We start from the raw sequence: 18,139 nt of genomic DNA on the forward strand, positions 1-18,139 counted from the left end.
TTCAGCACAACTTTCCACACATATATCAACAAAGCTTCACTGTAAGTCCTGGAAAATCCAAGGACCTTTTGACAGCAAATAAGATCTACAGGCAGAAACAAAATTTATTCCAGTTTATCAACTCCTCTCTTTCCTCCAGCACTGATTTGAGACACTAAACAGATGGAATAAAGCAGGCAGATACCTAAAGTTTGCCAACAAAGTTCTTTGCTGCAGGGGTCACTAAGGGGAGACATTTGGCCATAACTAAAGCAGAAAAAAAAACAAAAAAAAGAAAGAAAGAAAAAAAGCCAACCTATACTTTTCCACTTCCATTCTCATTATTGTAAACAAAGGAATAACTGGAAAAAAATGCATTTTTAACCTGGCTTACTGAGAAGCAAAACCAAATTTTAAAATCTTTTAGCACACATTAAGATCACTGGTCTCATTAAGCTGTGTGATAAACAAGTCACTATGGAATATTTTTCTTAAGAAACATAATACAAAATAACAGTTGTCACTTTTGGCTTTTCCAGGTCATTCTGTAAATGTTACATGGTCCTATCCCACAGAAGGGTCCTCACACACATCATTCCCATTGCTAAAAATCATCCATAGTCACATTCATTGCATTGTCAACCTCTGTCAGGTTAAATCCTGTTAAAATATTTTGCTGAATTTTATTTATTTGACTGTGGGTCAGAAGAAAGTGCAAATATCTGCTTCTTTTAAAAGTCCTACCTTGGTCAGAAAGGAAATCCAGCATGGTCTGGAGCAGGAAGGAGAGATGCCTGACACACAGGGCAGGATTGCCCATCCTCCTGGAAGCATAGACCAGCTCGTGGAGCAGACGCATCTGCACTGCAGCCCATCCCCTGTGAGTTCCTGGGGAAAATGCAGGTAATATATAATCATTATATTGAATCTATTGTAAAGGTGGAATTCATCACAAACGCATTGGTTTTGGTTTTCTTCACATGCTAAGGAGGAATTTTATGGCACTTATACCAATCACCCAATGGTTGTTACAAAATCCAACCCTTGTACTCAACACAAAAAATAGGATTGTTGTATTTGCTTGAATATGAAATCAAGTTTTGTTTTATATGCTTGTCTGTCAACTAATAAATCTACAATTACAATTCTGAAGACCAAGTTAACATTTCCCAAAAACCAAAATGATACACAAAACTTTTAAAGTTTTATATTTTTTTTTAAATTCTCTGGACAACGCACATGAGATTTCATACAGAAACTGAAATCAGAGAATCACAGAATGGTTTGGATTGGAAAGGACCTTAATGATCATCTATTTCCAACTCCCTGCCACAGGCAGGGACACCTTCCCCTAGACCAGGTGGCTTAAAGCCCCATCCAACCTGGCTTTGGACACTTCCAGGGATGGGGCAGCCACAGCTTCTCTGGGCAACCTGTGCCAGTGCCTCACCACCCTCACTGTAAAGAATTTCTTCCTAATATCCAGTTTAAACCTGCTCTTTCAGTTTGAAGCCATTTCTCCTTGTCTTGTCACTCCTTGCCCTTGTAAAGGAAAAAAAAAAACTACCCAGTAATTCTTAACTCTCTTTAACTCTCTTTAAAGATCAAGTAAGAGATTTTTTTTTCTAAATGCTTCCCCAGACAATAAAAGCAATAAAACTTTGGAACACAAGGCACATATCCTGATTTTCAGTCTTTAAGTTTCAGTCTATGAATTACTTCATATTTGTAGAGTATCTACGGGAAGAATAAATAGATGATCTTAACATAACCTTCCTTTCAGAACCATAATAGGCAGTACTCTTCATGAAGCTTAACCTGCTTTTAGTAGTAAGCAACAGCAATAATTTTTAAATAACAGATATTTTCAGAGATGTTCAATACTTCATAAACTTCAACAGCCTTCCTCGTAATATCACCCATCAGCATTTGGCAAACTGTTTTAGGAATATTTACTGCAACCAAACCTTGAGAGTTTATATTTTGAGAGTCTCATTATTTTTCATGTGTGAAATGTCATTTCTATCTTAGAGTTTGCAGTGATCTTTCCATATGTCTCTAAAAGAGCCATTTCAGGGATAAAAAATGAGACAACGCTCTTCAGTGCAACATGAAGGTAAGATAAAAATTAAAGATAAACACCAATCACATCCTTTCTTTGCTTTATTAATTATAATTTTTTACAGAACTTCTACAACAACTTCTCCCAACGCAGTCTCATCCCAGGCCACAGCATATTTTTCCCAGTACATTTCCTCTTCCTAGACTCTTAGCATCTTTCCACCCAGTCCACCTGGCATTTGCTACCTCCTCTCACATAGAATTTGACTGCCAAATCACAACAGTTTTTAAAAAAACCCAACACTAACCATCCACAAATACAGCTCAACCCATCACTTCCTGCTCCTCTCCTGCAGCTACATTTAGGGAATGGCCCCCAAAACTGCTGCTCTGTAACACAATGCAAGGTTTTGGAAAGGTTTACTCAAAAGGAGCTTCCAAGCAGCAATTTAGCTGTCTCTGATCTCATTTGTGGGGAAATGTGACATCTTTGACCCTATTAATTACATTATATGTATCTATATACAAAAATATGTAAAAGGATTTTTACTCTTTCCTTATAAGATCAAACAGCCACAAAACAAAAAGAAATACAACTTCTGATGGAACAGCTGAAGGCACTTAAATTGAAAAAATAACCCAGAATAATATATTACCTTTTTATGTACTGAGAAGCACATTTTTCAAAAACATAAGAAACTAAGTTTTCATAAATAACACATAATTATTTCCTGAAAACAGGGAACCACAGCAACATGTTCAGCAGTGGCTTGCAGAAATTTGAAATTACTGGAACAACACTAAGAAAAAGTGAAGGCACAGTGTTAAACAACTGCTTTATCTGCTGCCATAGTTTCAGATTAGCAAACAATTTAGGTCCAGTACGAAATCTCTCAAGGAAATTATGGAAAGCCAGCTGAGTGGTGATGCACACTGACCTTTGCTGAAGTCCTGAGGGTCCAGGGAGAGGCTGTAGCCAGGCAGGGTCTCCAGCAGCAGTTTGTAGCAGGCTCTCCAGCCGGGCTCGGGGATGCTGGGCGCCGCGCACTGCATGGCCGCGATGCGCTTGAAAAACGCCGATTTGCGGTGGAAGCCGATGCGCTCGTAGAGCTCCGACAGGATGCTGTAACGCTGGATCTTCTCCTCTTCTGAGAGCTGCAGTTGGAAGGGAAAGGAGGAAAGGGCTGGTTTTTATCAAAGATTTGAAGTGCTGAGTTCTAAATAACAAACAGGAGGAAAGCCACAGTAGTGCTGCAGAAGGCCAGGGATTCGCACATAGCCAGGCGTGACAGCTTCTGCAGCCAGGGAAAGTTAAGCTTGGTTCAACTGTTAACAAAAACTGCAAAGATGAAGTTCTGCAGCTTCAACTTTATTTGTCAGTGGTACTAACAAGTAAACACTCAAAACAGTCAGTAATAGCTAAACAGCTCCACATTGTATGGAAGATACTTAACATGACATTGGTGTGAATGAAAGGAGTGCAAAAATATAACACTTCCAAGATTTATTGATTCACTAAGATTTTCAGCCCTTGAAGATTAAATCTAATCTTGAAATCTCAGGCTATGAAAGCAAGAAACTACTGTCTCAATTTTTATGTCTCTAATCTTGTAAACCACAAATTTTTCATTCCATGAAACCGTACTGTGATTTATACACTGTGAGACTGAATCACAGAATCATAAAATGGTTTGGGTTGGAAGAGACCTTGAACATCATCTTGTTGCAACTTCCTGCTATGGGCAGGAATGTCTTTTTCTAAACCAGCTGGCTCCAAGCCCCATCCAACCTGGCCTTGAACAGTCTCAGGGATGGGACATTCACAGCTTCTCTGCCAAACCTGTGCCAGGGTCTCACCCCTGCCCTGCACAAAGCAAGTTTTGGAGGGCAGCAGTGAGTTCAATGGGAGCTTTTCCCAACAAGGCAAAAAATAATGTTAAAGTAGAAAAATGTCATAGAAAGACACAGACCCAGAATTCTTCACTGAGCCAAGTATTGGAACAGCCTGCCCAGGGACATGGTGGAGTCTCCATCACTGAAGGCCTTTAAAAGATGTGTAGATGTGACACTTGGGGACATGGTTTAGTGTTGGCCTTGGCAGTGCTGAGTTAATGGTTGGTCTTGAGATCTATTCCAACCTAAGCAATTCCATGATACATTTGCACACTGCCAACAACTGAGGTGGAATTTAGTTCAAGTCCTGTTAGGCTTAAAGCTGAAACCAACTTGATAAGGAACTACTACCATGTGCTTCCTTAGCTTATCAGTGTATTGGCTTAAGTCGAAGGTAACTTAATTCCTTTTGCCTCTGGCCTGGATGATAATCTTGCTTTGGAGTCAGCCAGCCATGAAGAGACTGCCACAGAAACTCTGGATGATTCCTGCTGTGTCCCAGGAAGCAGCAGTGCAGAGCAATGCTGACACCTAGTGCACAGGATCTGGCACAGTCAAAAGCAATAAAACGTACTTGAAATTACTCTCGAGCTGCCAACACGTTTTGCAAAAGCGTTTCAAGTGACAAACTTCACCCAAAAATAGCCCTAAAGGACAGAAACAGCAACTCATTCTTCAAAACTGGAAGTATCAATCAGTCTGCTTAACTTCAGGCACTTAAAGGCTTGGACAGTCAAAGGGAAGCTGCTCACCACACTGGCTGGTTTTTTTACAGAAAGGATTAGGTCTTGTAAGCAGAGCTTCAAAATGTCTTTTAGCCACTCAAATCCTGATATAATTACAAAAAGCAGTCTGTTCTCAAAAGTCACTTCTAATTTTGGACATAGGGATATGAGACACATCAAAGAGGAGTTATCAGAGAGCACCATGACCTTATCTGACAGTTCAAATTTTCGTACTGCAGGATATGAAGAAGCACACAGAGTAGCAAAGCATTTTAGAGTTTCTGACAATTTTTGAAGCTGAAAACCCTATTTTTTCAGAACTGACAACAGAAGACTGACACAAAAATACCACCTATCCCTAAGACCAAGCCCTGCATCATGAGCTGTGAAAAAAGGTAATTGCACCAGGGTGAAAACTTACAGAAACCAGTGCAGCTGGGAAAAAAAAACAAAAATCACAAAAGGAAAACACAGAAAAAATTTGGAGAAGTCCTCATAGTTCCTAAAAGCAATCACTCAGAAAGAACACAAGCTATCATACTGAAGTCACTTATTTATGCCATTTTTACAGGTTAGAACAGTAAAAAACATGGCAGCAAAGTTGAAAAGGGTACAAGCACATGATCAGGAAATAAAGCAAAAAAAGCTTTATAAAACTCTATCAAAAGTTATTCCTTAAATACAAATCCTGTCAATGTTCATTAAATTCTTTAAGATGATAAAAGACAGGGCAATGCTATTTAGGTAGACAGGAGCACTCACTAATAATTGGAACAACTATGAGAGAGGTAGCAGATTCTCAGAAAGTTTTATTTTCATCATATCTAACTTTTTACCACTGCTACATAACTTGTTGCTTAATGGTTGTCCCCAAAGTTAATAAAGTATTTTCCTCAGCTGCAGGAAACCATTTTTTCACCACCACAAAGACAACAAAATTGCACTTTCCTAAGCACAGTTATGTCTTACCATCCAGGAATTTAAAAGGGGGGGGGGGGGGGGGGGAAGAGAGAAAAAACCCACACAGATACTTCAAGTAATTAATTCTGGGAAGATTGCAGCAGGCATTCTGCAGGCCATTGGTGTAGCACCTACAAACATCTCTCCTGACCTCACCAATTTATAAAAGCTTAATGCCTGTAAAGTGGCTGCAAAACAGCCACCACCTGAAGCACAGCATTATTTCCACCTGGGTAATTTTTATTTGACTGCTCCACCAGACAAAGCTATAACTGCACCTGGAAAGGCTGTAGGTCACTCTCCAGGTAACAGGGACAGTTTTTTCCTCAGGCTTGTTTCAAGTCAGGCTTTCAAAGAATGCAGCTTTTTATTTGTTTTTTAATTATTCCTTACAACATTAAAATTTTATAATCTCACTTTCTCTGTAATTACATTTTACAATTTATTCCTCATAACTGGATGCAAAGTTAAGTCTTATTACCCTGCAGCTCATCAGAAAATACCAATTACATTATATTACTAGACTGAGTATGAAATTAAATTTATGCATAGGAACTCATTTTCCTGTTTATAAGTCTTACACTTTAACCTGTGAGGTGTTTTTTCTGCTGCAGAATATTGGTTGTGCTGATGTTCTATTTACCTACAAATGAAAAGCACTGTCCCTACAGTTTATTCTCTCAGCTATCCCAGGATGACACCTCCTCCTGAGTTAGTCCAAATCATAAATACAACTCTTGTTTGTTTCTATGCTTCATACATTAAATCTTAAAAGCTTTAAATACAATCCCCAGCCATACCTCTCTTTATGGAAAACGCATTTCCCAGCCCTAGGGAAAGCCCTGGAAAGGTTATCCTACAGTTATTTCACACAATAATGCCAACACAATCTCTGCTCCCCAGCCATGCAGAGATCCCAGTCTGTGCTGGTTTGGGCTGGACTGGTTGCAGGCAGCTCAGATCAGGGTGTGTTTTTCATGTTGCCAAGCTTTGTGCTTGTGTATTATTAGGCAATAAATATAAATTATTGAAGTGGCAAGTACTTTGCCATTCACTGGGTGTTTGGGTTAGGATTTTTCCTTTTGGTTCTTTCTCTCATGGAATTTTGTCCCACCTGTTGGTAAGAGACAATAACAACCAGTACTTAAGAGTGACCAAAAAAAGTGGCCAAGGTGGGGAAGGGTGCAGCTGACTCCTCTCTCACCCGGGGGATTTCTCTTTGGGAAGGGCAAAGACACCAACAAATTTTGGCCAGGGGTTGAGGGTACACACAAGTAAAGAACTGTGATTCCTCTTCCCAGGTCTTTGCCTGAAAGCCCCAGATTTTCAGTTATTTGGAGAGAAGGGGGTCACATTTTCTGTTCCAAGGGAGGTTCCTGCCCTCCTTGTCAGACACCTGTCCTTCAAACCAAGACACTGGGTCTTACAGGTTTCCTCTGATAAGAAGTGAAAGTTGCAATATCAGTGGTGTCAGGGAGAACAGGTATTTTAATGGCACTAATTGCTTCCAGAAAAAGAAACAACAACAATGCTGGAGTTTGCAGGCAACAAGAATAACAGTACCAGAACAAGAGGATGGGTGAATAACAAAGAGCTGCCAGCAAAAAAACCAGGTTAGAGAATTAAAGAGAAGACCTTTAGCACTACAAGGATTATAGCAATTAAGACACTCTCTAACAAGATTGATGATTTTTATGACAGTTTATCAATTAATTATTGTCTCATTAATGCTTTGTTAGAAAATTTATTCCAGAGAAAGGATTCTTAGCAAATGAAAGAAAGTATTCTACCTCTCTGATAAATCTGCTGCCCCTGTCTGGGCCTAATAAGGTCAATGGTGTGGACTTAAACTGCTCATCTTACCAAGATGTAATGAGCAAAAACCAAAATCCATTATGAAACCTAACAGCTTCTTATTAATCCTTTCAACCACAGCAATCTCTCTGTGAGCAGTGACACCAAGCTCGAGGCACTGCTCAAGTGTTAATGTTGTTTTGTGGTGATACTGAGCACTTTCCACACAGTTGCAAACACTGATTTCCCCCCTGAATTCCTTTCTGATTTAGCTTAATTAAGACTTTGCACTACACAACAAAAATTCAGTTGATTAAGAACACTAATCAGACCCTTCAGCTCACTCTGCAACAGGCCATTCCTGATTTGCTCAGTTTCATTGAATGAGATGCAATCAAGAAAATTTTAAAAATCCACTGCAGAGCAGTCCCAGGCAGCTGTTTTTCCCTAGTACAGCATCACAGAAGAACAACAATAGGAATTTTTTTTTTACTTTCACAAGGGAGAAGAAGCAACAGTGTTTAATCTCAAACTAAGTCCTCATGTTTTTAGATGAACTCTCAATACCTTGTAACCCAGACTCAGATGTGAAAATCCTCAGAAGTCAAGCTCTTGTCAGAAGGAAGGCAGTGGTACAGAAAATAAAGTGGAGTCTCCTGAATCTAAGTAACTTCCAGTATATTTTGTCAAATGACAAGAGAACAAAACCTGGACTTTCCAACTGACCTGCCGAAGGTTGATATAAACTGCATTCTGCAGGAACTCAGAGGCTTCCATGCTCCTCTTCTGCATTGCCAGGACTCTCACAGCCTTCACACAAGCTTCCAGTTCAATCACCCCAGCGTTCTTGTACTTGGGAGAGGGAGAAAATGAAAATAATATTGAAGTATTGCACCTGTTAGATTTTATAAGCATTTCTGCTCAGCACATAAATCAGCTGTCACATCCTCCAAACCCAGCAATTCCTTAATGCTAATGACTACACTGTTAAATTATTAACATATGCCCAAGTGAAAATTAAGGTGTCATCTAAAATATTATTGTGCAAAACAGCTGTTTTCAGCCTCTTCACTCACTGCTCTCATTTTGAGACAGAGCACAGCTTCAGTCTGAGAGTTCAGGGGAGGAGAAAAGCTGGGAATATTGGAACCTTTTGGGGTAACCTCATATAAATGGTTGGTTGTGGGTGATGCATCTGCAAATAAATTCTACCTTTACAATGCAAATATTTGTATTGCTGCATCCATTTTCTCTTTAGTTAAAACAATATTCCTGATGAGACAATTAGAAAGCAATCTGACTGTTCCAATATTTGTTTGCAAAACATTTGCTGTAAATGACTGTTTAGTGATTTAGCTTGCTTAAGACAATGCAGATGAGCATTGAACTGTTTGTGCTCAGATAACAGGCAATTTTCTAGCCACACAGTCTGGTCTGGTGATTTCCTCAAACACTGATACTGGGTATTTGATGTGGCCCATCTCCTGCTGAAGTTAAGCTCTCTTCAGGTATTTATATTTGAAAACTAATGGGGGATAGAAAGCTCAATAACAAAATATAAGAGTTACACCAGCAAAGCTGTCACATATTCCTCTCTCATGCATTTATATTAGCAAAAGCAAATCAGTGGAGATTGAATCTATTTTAGAAGGTGCTAGAAAAGTTTTTTCAGCTGAGTGAGAACATAAAAACTACCCAGAAAAGTGCTGCTTCCTCAGCATTAGAGCAAGGAGTTACTCTGTAGGTCTGGAACAGACAGGAGGTAACTGTGCTTGTCTTGAAGGGTTATAAATCAGTCCTGACACAAATTTATTTGTTATTTTAAGTGGAGCTGCAGTGAAACACAGTTATTACTTGCTGAGAGCAAAGTGCATATTATAAATAATCAAAATATAAATATCCTGCCTTAAGCCCAACTAAGTCAAATAATTTTATACTCCTAGAGACATCAGACCCTTTCTAGATGAGCAATGTACCCTTAAGGTAACATTAAAAAGCTGAATGCATCCTTGACAGTTATTGTTTTACTGATGGATTCTAATTTATCTGACACTGTGCCCAGAACTATCACCTTCCATTGCTCCTGGTCATAAATTAACTCATGCACACAATTGAACTTGTTTCACTTGGAGAGTCTCCCTTCAACATGGACATGAAAATGCCTGTAATAATTATTTATAAGCTTAGTCTAAAGATACTTTATCAAACAAGAGAAACACCTGAAATTAAAAAGTGATTAAACAACTCCACTGCAATACAATTAAACTTATCTTTAGTGTTGATGAGGACACTGAGCCACTATTTTCACAGTAAAAAACAGTTTTGTTTATTTTCTTATTATAATTGCAGACATTAAGCTCCTTTTCTATCTCAGGCTCTGAGCATTTGCACAAAAACCTAAAAACTGGTCCAGTAGAGCTGGAAGCTATTTACAAACCTCACTGCCATGCTTTAAAAGATCCCCCAAAACCAAAGCCTCAGCACATCACTGTTTAAAAGGTGAAAACCTTAAGGTGTTCATTTAAAAATAACCTGGATTACCTTGCCATAGTAAGAAATGGCTTCTTTGTATTTTTCTATGATGTCTTCAGGACTCAGGCAGTTCTTGGCACGTCCTATCTCAGCACTGGTGTCTGCATTGATCCCGTTGGAAGTCAGAGCACCTAGAACAGAACAGGGTCAGAAATGAGCACAAAGACTCTTGGCAAATGCTAAATATCTAAAAAGTAAGCTAGGGTATGCTGTAGGTTTGACACAGAATACACAAAGTACACTTGCCCTGCCTAGAAAGAAATAAAATAATCTTTCATTTAGTAAAAAACAAATATATTCATGATTTTTAGCACTTATCTGAATGTTTAGAGTATGAATAAAATATAGATTGCTAAAATTATATTATGGCCACATCTGAATAGACAGTTTTAGCTCTGAACTACTTCTTCTTCTACTTTAAAATTGTGTTTCTAAAGCACACCTTAGGGAAAAAAAAGGCTCAGACTAAACAGTAAGAAAATGGTTTTGTTATACAAGAAAGAAGGAAAGAGAAAGGGTCTATATAAGGGATAAGAATTTGAAATAGATGCCAAGGAAATCTGGGATATTAGAAAGAATGTGGAAATTTTATTTTTAGAATTTGATTTTATTGGAGTTAACATCATAAAAGTGGAGACATATCAAAGGTTTGGCAAGGCTCGATACCTCCTTAGATATTACTTAATCTGTAGCATTATACTGTAATTTATTTAGGATTATACACTAATGGATTTCTCCAAGAGGTTTCTCTGCAAAAATGGCAAAAAAATCTCTGTGTTTCAGAGCTGGCCCAAACTGTCAATAGACAGTTAAAAGCTATTGTGAAAGGTATTTCTGAATTTACTCAGGAAGCAGAAAGAACGTTTCTTTACATACTTAAATACTAAGGCAACTTTTTTAATATGCTTATTAACCTTAAGGAATCAGACCAAGCACATCTGGAGACTGAGAGTATTTTTATGGAAGTGAAAGATGTTTGTTCATGATGACTGAGGGAGCACCATGACACTACAAAACCACATACGACCATTCAGGTTGGTCACTTCAAAAATATTTTAAAATCCTCACTACTCATGGAAAGAAATCCCATTGATCAGAATTCATGGAGACACAATCACAGAACTACAGCATTTATTTTGTGCCAGTTACCCTTCAATCTCTATAATTTCTCAAGATTTATAGCCAAAAACTGAAGCATCAGGGATCACTACTAGCTTTGGCAAGTGGCAGTAACTATCTATACAATTGCAAAACACATCAAGTAATACAAGAAAAGACTTTGGAAACATGCAGGAAAATAATGTACCTGGATCAATGAGAACTTCTTGTGCCCCTAAAAGGAGGAACAAAAATGATTTTTTTCAGCCTTAAATAGAGCCAGCAAAAAAAAGTTCTTATAATGTTTTATAACATCAGGCTTGAACAAAATCATCAGATTCACCAGGATTATCACTGCTGTTGTGAAGGACTACCAGTTATAATTCATGTAGTCCCCATATGTTAAATCTCATTTTGTTAATAAATAGATGTAAAAGTCTATAAATTTGCAATGAGTTCTAAGATACACTATGATGAATTTCAGAATTTTCAGTGTATAATTTAAAGCCATATCTTTTTTTCTTTATTGTTTTGGTTAGCAAGTTTCCATTACAGTCCATTTAGTATTAGTGCCAGGACCTGCAGTACTTAAATCTTCTTGTGGGAGCTCATTTAATCTGCACAATACTCTAGAATAAACTTTCCAATTAATTTTATCCCTTTTAATTGTTATTAATTTCTCTCCATCTATTTTTTTTAATAATAGAATCATGTCAACCCAATAAGGCAGACTGTCCAAGAGCTGCCAAGAGTACTGCAGAGTTGGATTACCAGGTGTGGAACACCTTGTTGCCCTAAACTTTGGTTAAACATGGCAATAAAATTGATCATATCAAGGGTTAAGCAGTCAAAAACAATTAGTTTATCAGCAAGACAGACCCTCCCTTCAGCTGATTTTCTCAGATTCCAAACAAGTGAAGCAGAGATTTAGATCTAGACCCAAACACACACCAACTCAGGTGTCATAATTCTGCCTGGGGAAAGAGGGAGGTCAGGCAACAAAATCAAGATCTTAGAATTCCCAACAAATAAAATCCAGTGGAGAAATCCAGAACAGCCAGTGACCTAAGCATAAAGCAATCCAGACTCATCTTGGTTGGCATACAAATCCCACAACTGACAGACCACATCCAGATTTCCTGGCCAGGAGGAACTGAGCAACTCAGAATCTTCCTTTACACTGAAGGCTGCAGAGACACATCCAGGAATTCCAGGGGACACAGCCTAAACCTGTCCCCATACAAACAGAAGGGTTTAGATACTTGAGAAGCCAAAACACCTTTTTCACAGATAACTTTGGAAAGGGACCTTAAAGACCATCAAGTTCCAAATCCCTCAAGTTCCAAATCCCTGTCCATGGGCAGGGGCACCTTCCACTAGAGCAGGTTACTCAAAAACCCATCCAACCTGACCCTGAACACTTCCAGGATGGGCAGCCACAGTACAGAGCAGAAGCTCAGTTGTATTTTGGAGCTTTCTTTCCAAAATTTCTACATAAAGCAGACACCCCATCTGCTGAGCAGCCAGGTCTTGCGCTGTAGCCTAAAAATGCCAAGGCACAAGAAGAGGTGCAATTCCAGGCACAAGAGGAAGCACTAAAGGTAACTCTCACATCTACATGCCTCAAAATCAGGCAAAAATTTCAGTTCCAAGTGTGGCATTTCTTGATTTGTGCAGAATTTGGAAACCCCTTTTTTTCTGGCTTTATCCCACAGAAAGATACAGTGGAATTTGTTCCCCAGATTGAGCACTGTCCTCACAAAATCAATTACAGTGGAAGAGACTATAACCAAAGGTGCAGTTTGAAAGGATTTCAAATGAAAGGCACTGCAGAGTCAGGAATGAGTAATAAAAAGAAACTTTCAGAAAACTTTGTAGGAAAATATCACAGCAACAGCTGTTTGGCCACAGGGAGCTCAGCAGTTCACACCTCCAAACACAGAGATCATAACTAGAGTTAGGGAACAGTACCTAATGGGCCACAAAGTAAAATTTTCATCTGCAAAGGATGACAAAAAAAAAACCTGTGATCAGTTTTTCTTCACAGAAAAGTCCTTTGAAAAATCTTGTCATATAAAACAAAAACTTTTTTTAATACAACTACACTAACAAGTTTGCAAACTGGACTTTGAAATACAAGACAACTTAAGTAGAAACCCAGCAAAAATACACCCAAAATAGATTCAATTATTCTAATAGCTGTGACTTATTTGTTATCCTTCTTCAGTACCCAGGAGTGCCCATGACAAACAGATTGCAACATCTCCTGATATATATTCAGTTGTATTTTGGAGCTTTCTTATATATATATTTATTGAAAAGTAGATAAAGGTCACTACCCAGGTGAAATTGTAACAGCCAATATAAAATGCATTCATAGGTCATGGGACCAAATGAACAGATTTTGATGACTAGATATTTTATTAAAATTAGTATTCTGTTCTGAAAGAAGGTAATTTTACTATCACAACTATCTGATCTCAGTACACACAGTTCATAAGAAAGGTAATACAAAGCACATGCCCCAGCCCAGCCTCTCCTAAAAGCTACAGAACCTTTCAGGATCTGTAACACCATGTGACAAGTGTCAGGTTATGTGACAGGCTCATCTGCACAACCACAAAGGAGTGGAGAGGATCAGTGACCATCAGCTGAACCCCAACAGAGCCAACAGAGCTGTGGGGGAGTGAAGCCCAGCCCAGTTACACCAGCAGCTCTCTGGATCCCCTTACAGACAGACTGGGGGGCCACTCCCCACAGGGATAAGGGGCTCACTGTAGGGAAAGAACATCCTAGGATTGTGCAGGATTCCTTCTGGGCTGCAGGGGATGAGCCAAAGACAAGGAGAAGGAGGGACTGAGGCAGTGCAAGGAACAAGCATGGAAAAGCAGAGGGCAGTGCATGTGTGTGTGCTGGTCTAAGCACCAACAAGTGGAATGGGCTCTGGCTCTCAGCCTTGTGGGTTGAGGTGCCAGCAAGTGGTGCAGGCAGTGGCCAGCTCCTGGACAGACTGAGGCTCTGTGTGTTCCCTGTGTGTTCTCCAGCCTGCTGGGAATTCCTGCTCAGCCTCCTGTCTGCCTGGACCTGGGGCCATGGAGCTGCAGCAGCCTTGCCTCTCTCACACACACCACCAGATCCAGACCTCTGAATGACAAGGAGGTCCATGTCATACCTGTAGGCTGGATAAAGAGTAACTCCTTTCATCTGCTTCTCCATCTGCTAAGCTCTGTTTGATGTCCTCCAGTTCTTCTCTTGAAAGAAACACTGAACCTTTGATCCCTACCCATCCTTTTCCACAATGTTCACTGTGTTACATATTTCTCCTCAGCTATCTCTTTTGCAGTCCAAGAGATTGGAAAAAGCATACTAAACCTTAAAAATTATGTTGGTTTATTGGCATTTCATTTTTTAAAAAAATATATTTGCTACTCATTGACTTTAGAATAGAAAAAAAATCTGAATAAAATGTACCCAACTAATTCTTTTTAATACATGCAGCTCTGTCAGATCATATTTTATGAAAACTGCCTGCATCTCCTCCAGCAAAATTCAAACTAACACAGACACTACTAACAATCAGGTGAAGAAATCAAAAGCTTTGCAATTCTGTGCAAAGCACATGTATTGATATTAACACCAAAACAGAAAAATAATTGCAAAAATCTAAACAAAAAACCCCAACAAATTCTTCCCCAAACCTCCCTCCTCTGATTAATGTTGTCATCTGTATAATTTTACAAAGTTAGGATGTAGGGAGAAGTTTTCAGATGTTTAGTGGTGGTAAACAGAATAAAACAGAAATGTCATCCTTACCTGGCCTGTGCCTGTTGCCTGCCTCAGCAGAAAGAGAACCTCCCTGAGCCCTGCGAGACCCAACTTTACCCCCAGTGCCACCTGGGTAGTGATAGATGACAGATGCTGAGCACAGCCCCTCAAGGGCAGCTGCAGAGAAAAGAAAAAAAAAGCCAACGGATTAGTAGAGACATTTGCAGGAAGTGAAGTATCCTGTGGTAAAGTCTATTTACACAAACAAAAATGTGCCTGAAATTAGAGGTCTAATGACAAAGCACGGATAATTCTGAGATATTCAATGTGTTTTTCACCTCTGTGTTCACCCTCAGATCCCCATTGCCCCAACCCACTGGAAGAATCTGCAGGAGTGAGAACTTGTCACAGCAGAGGAAGCTCACATGAAAAGCACTCAATCCAACTGGATGCAATTCCACAAAACCAGGCAAGAGGACAAGAGAGCTGACCAAGGTCAGACCACTCTCTCATCACCTCCAACAGGTTCATGCTCACTGGGGGAGGCTTCTAGTGGCTGGGAAAAGGGAAATGTCATCTTTGAGAAGGAACTACCAGCACAGACAGATCAACATCAGCTGCCTGGAAAGGCTGCACAGAAATCCTGCTGGAAGCACATGAAGTGAAAGAAGGTGTCTGTGAACAGCTCACATTGATTTATTGAGGATAAATCAGCCCTTGGCAGCCTCACTGTCCCCTCTGAGGAGATGCTAAGCTCAGTGGACAAAGGAACATCAGTGGATGTTGTGTATTTTGGCTTTCAAAACATCTTTGGACACGGTCTCCCCAGAATGCTTGCAGCCAAATGGGGAAGACTGGGATAGCTGGCCTATAAAGCAGGTGGAAAATCAGCTGGACAGCCAGACTCAAAGGCTTGTGATCAGCCAAATTGCTGTGACCAGTGGTGTCCTCAGGGGGACAACACTCATGCCTTCATTAACTGCAGGGATGATTGCATAGAGCACACCCAGAAACTTCCTGGGTGACACCAAACTGGGGGAACAGTAGGGCAAGCCTTCAGTGCAGAGAGAACTTGCCAGGCTGGAGACAGGGGCTGGCAGGAGCCTCATCCCAAAGCAAGGCTTGTGGGAGGCGTCAGAAGGGTTGTGGGACTGGAGCTCCTGGCATGTGGGAAGCTGAGAGAACTGGATTTGCTCAGCCTTACAGAGCAACAGGCTACAGGCTGGTGTTCCTGCTGCCTTTAAAACACCCAGTGGGAAAGGTAGGGAAGAGATGGAGGCAGGAGCTTCTCAGAGGTGCAGTGATCAGATGAGAGTCAACACAAGTGCACACAAGAAGTTCTGCTTTAAGCTAAGACCAATTTATGTTTTGTTGTTGGATTTTTTCAAATTATAATCAGCAAAATGTCAGAACAGGTTGTTCAAATACTGTAAAACTTCCATCATTAAATATACCTGAAATTCAACTGGACAAGTACCTGAACAACCTGATGTAACTGGACATGATAGAAGCAGATCAGACTCACAGACTTATCAAACTGTTTGGATTGGAAGAGTCCTCTGGAGGTCTCTAAGTAGAATTTGAGGAATCCTGAGCCACTTAAGCCTTTGGAATTGCAGAAGGAAAGAAGTGGGAGGTCAAAAGGTGTTAAGGTTTTCATGGTATGTAATCTACAGGGCCATTAAGAAGATAAATTATTTCCACGTGGAATGAGAAAGCTAAAAGCAGAACTGGAGACTGTGATTGTCCTGGAAGGGTATGAAACTGAGAAGCAGAAATTGTGCTCAAAGATCATTTGTATGGCCAATAAATAACAAAAAACAGGCATAAAAAATAAAAAAAAAATTTAAAAAGGATGGAGGAAAGGCAGGGGAAAAAAGCAAATCCTAGAACCTAATATGAAAGGAAATTATGCCAGTGGAAGTTTAATACTTGTAGCTTTAGGAGATGTAAAGGCAAAATTTTTTTCCTAAGAGTCCACAGTGGACCCATAGGAAATATTTTTAAAACACCGACACAACCCAGTGAATAAAAATCAAATACTTTCCAAGGAATCACGAAAAATCAGACACAACTTTTTTTAACACAATTTATCCTGTTTAGGTATTCCTAAGCACATTCCTTTCTCATGTCTCATTGACCAACTTTTGTTCCAACTTCATTCTTATCCACACATGATATCCAGATTTTGGTGACTAAAATCATTACTTTTCGCAACAAATCATAAAGGATAGCTTGATTAACTTGGGATTACAACTCCCACCACCTAATCCTACCTCCAAGCCACAGGAAGTCGTTGACAGAGCGCAGCAGCTCCACTGCCATGTGGTAGTGCACCAGGGAATCCTGCAGCATGCCAGCCTGCAGACACAGATCGCCCACGTGCTTCCGCATCCGGCCCTGGCAGCGCTTCTTGTAGTGTCTGCAAAACCAGAGGTGCACTTCAGGTACTGCCAGGGAATGCTGGTGTGGGCTAACAAACACCTAAAGTCAATTCCTTCCCTCCTTAATAGCAGATCAACATGGATTTACTGTCTGTTTCTAAGCAAATGTGAATGCTAACTAATGTAATATGCAAAAGGAGCAACAATTTGAGGATTGTCCTGGATTGCCAAGCAAAATGTATTCTGGTTGCCATCTCTATGGCAGTTGTCTTCTGTGAAGTGGGCAGTTTTCCTTATCTCTTCCACAACCACTCCTCCCTCCGGGGAGACACCTGCTGATAACAGGATATTGGATGTCACTGCATGACTAATAAGAACTACAGCATCCCATTGGGAGATGCTCTGCACAGAGGAAGGATCCAAGCATTCCCACCCGGATATAATCTGGAGGTTCTGAAACACCAACACAGCTTTTCTCCACTGGATTTCCCAGAGGAACAGCTGCCCCTTCTTCCCCTGGATCTTCAGAGGAAGACACCTTTCTACAGGATCCCTGCTCCAGCAGAACCACACCTGACACTCCAGGAGGACTGCAGCCACAATTCCAGTGGGACTGCTACCAACACCCTGACCCACAGGGTGTCAGCTTGTGGGTGCTGTTTTAGTTTACTGCATTGTTCATTTTATCTTTTTATTTTCTTCCCTATTAAAGAACTGTTATTCCTGCTCCCATATTTTTTGCCTGAGAATCCCTTAATTTAAAATTTATAGCAATTCAGAGGGAGGGGTTTTACATTTTCCATTTCAGACAGGCTCCTGCCTTCCTTAGCGGACAGCTGTCTTTCCAAACCAAGACAAGGATATACTTGAAAAAAGCAATGTATCACATGTTTTGGGTACACAGCTAGAGTCAAATGCCCTGAAAACCTCCAAAGCAAGGTTCCTGTA

General features: G+C 40.0%; 1 protein-coding gene across 6 annotated transcripts in view; it reads right to left on the reverse strand.

The window, feature by feature from the left end:
• TRAPPC9 (trafficking protein particle complex subunit 9) overlaps positions 1–18,139 on the reverse strand; it is a 448,113-nt gene that overhangs the window by 419,109 nt on the left and 10,865 nt on the right. For 5 of the 6 annotated variants that reach the window (XM_064398425.1, XM_064398414.1, XM_064398441.1 and 2 more), the window contains exons 3-9: positions 17,084–17,229; positions 14,856–14,984; positions 11,251–11,277; positions 9,954–10,075; positions 8,139–8,264; positions 2,979–3,195; positions 724–867 (exon numbers count right to left, since the gene is read on the reverse strand). In XM_064398425.1, coding sequence (XP_064254495.1) covers positions 724–867; positions 2,979–3,195; positions 8,139–8,264; positions 9,954–10,075; positions 11,251–11,277; positions 14,856–14,984; positions 17,084–17,229 — 911 coding nt within the window. The remainder of the gene's footprint in view (positions 1–723; positions 868–2,978; positions 3,196–8,138; positions 8,265–9,953; positions 10,076–11,250; positions 11,278–14,855; positions 14,985–17,083; positions 17,230–18,139) is intronic. The other variant, XM_064398434.1, reaches the window with a different exon arrangement.

The sequence above is a fragment of the Passer domesticus genome, chromosome 1 (assembly GCF_036417665.1).
Source record: "Passer domesticus isolate bPasDom1 chromosome 1, bPasDom1.hap1, whole genome shotgun sequence".
NCBI classification, from domain to species: Eukaryota; Metazoa; Chordata; class Aves; order Passeriformes; family Passeridae; genus Passer; species Passer domesticus.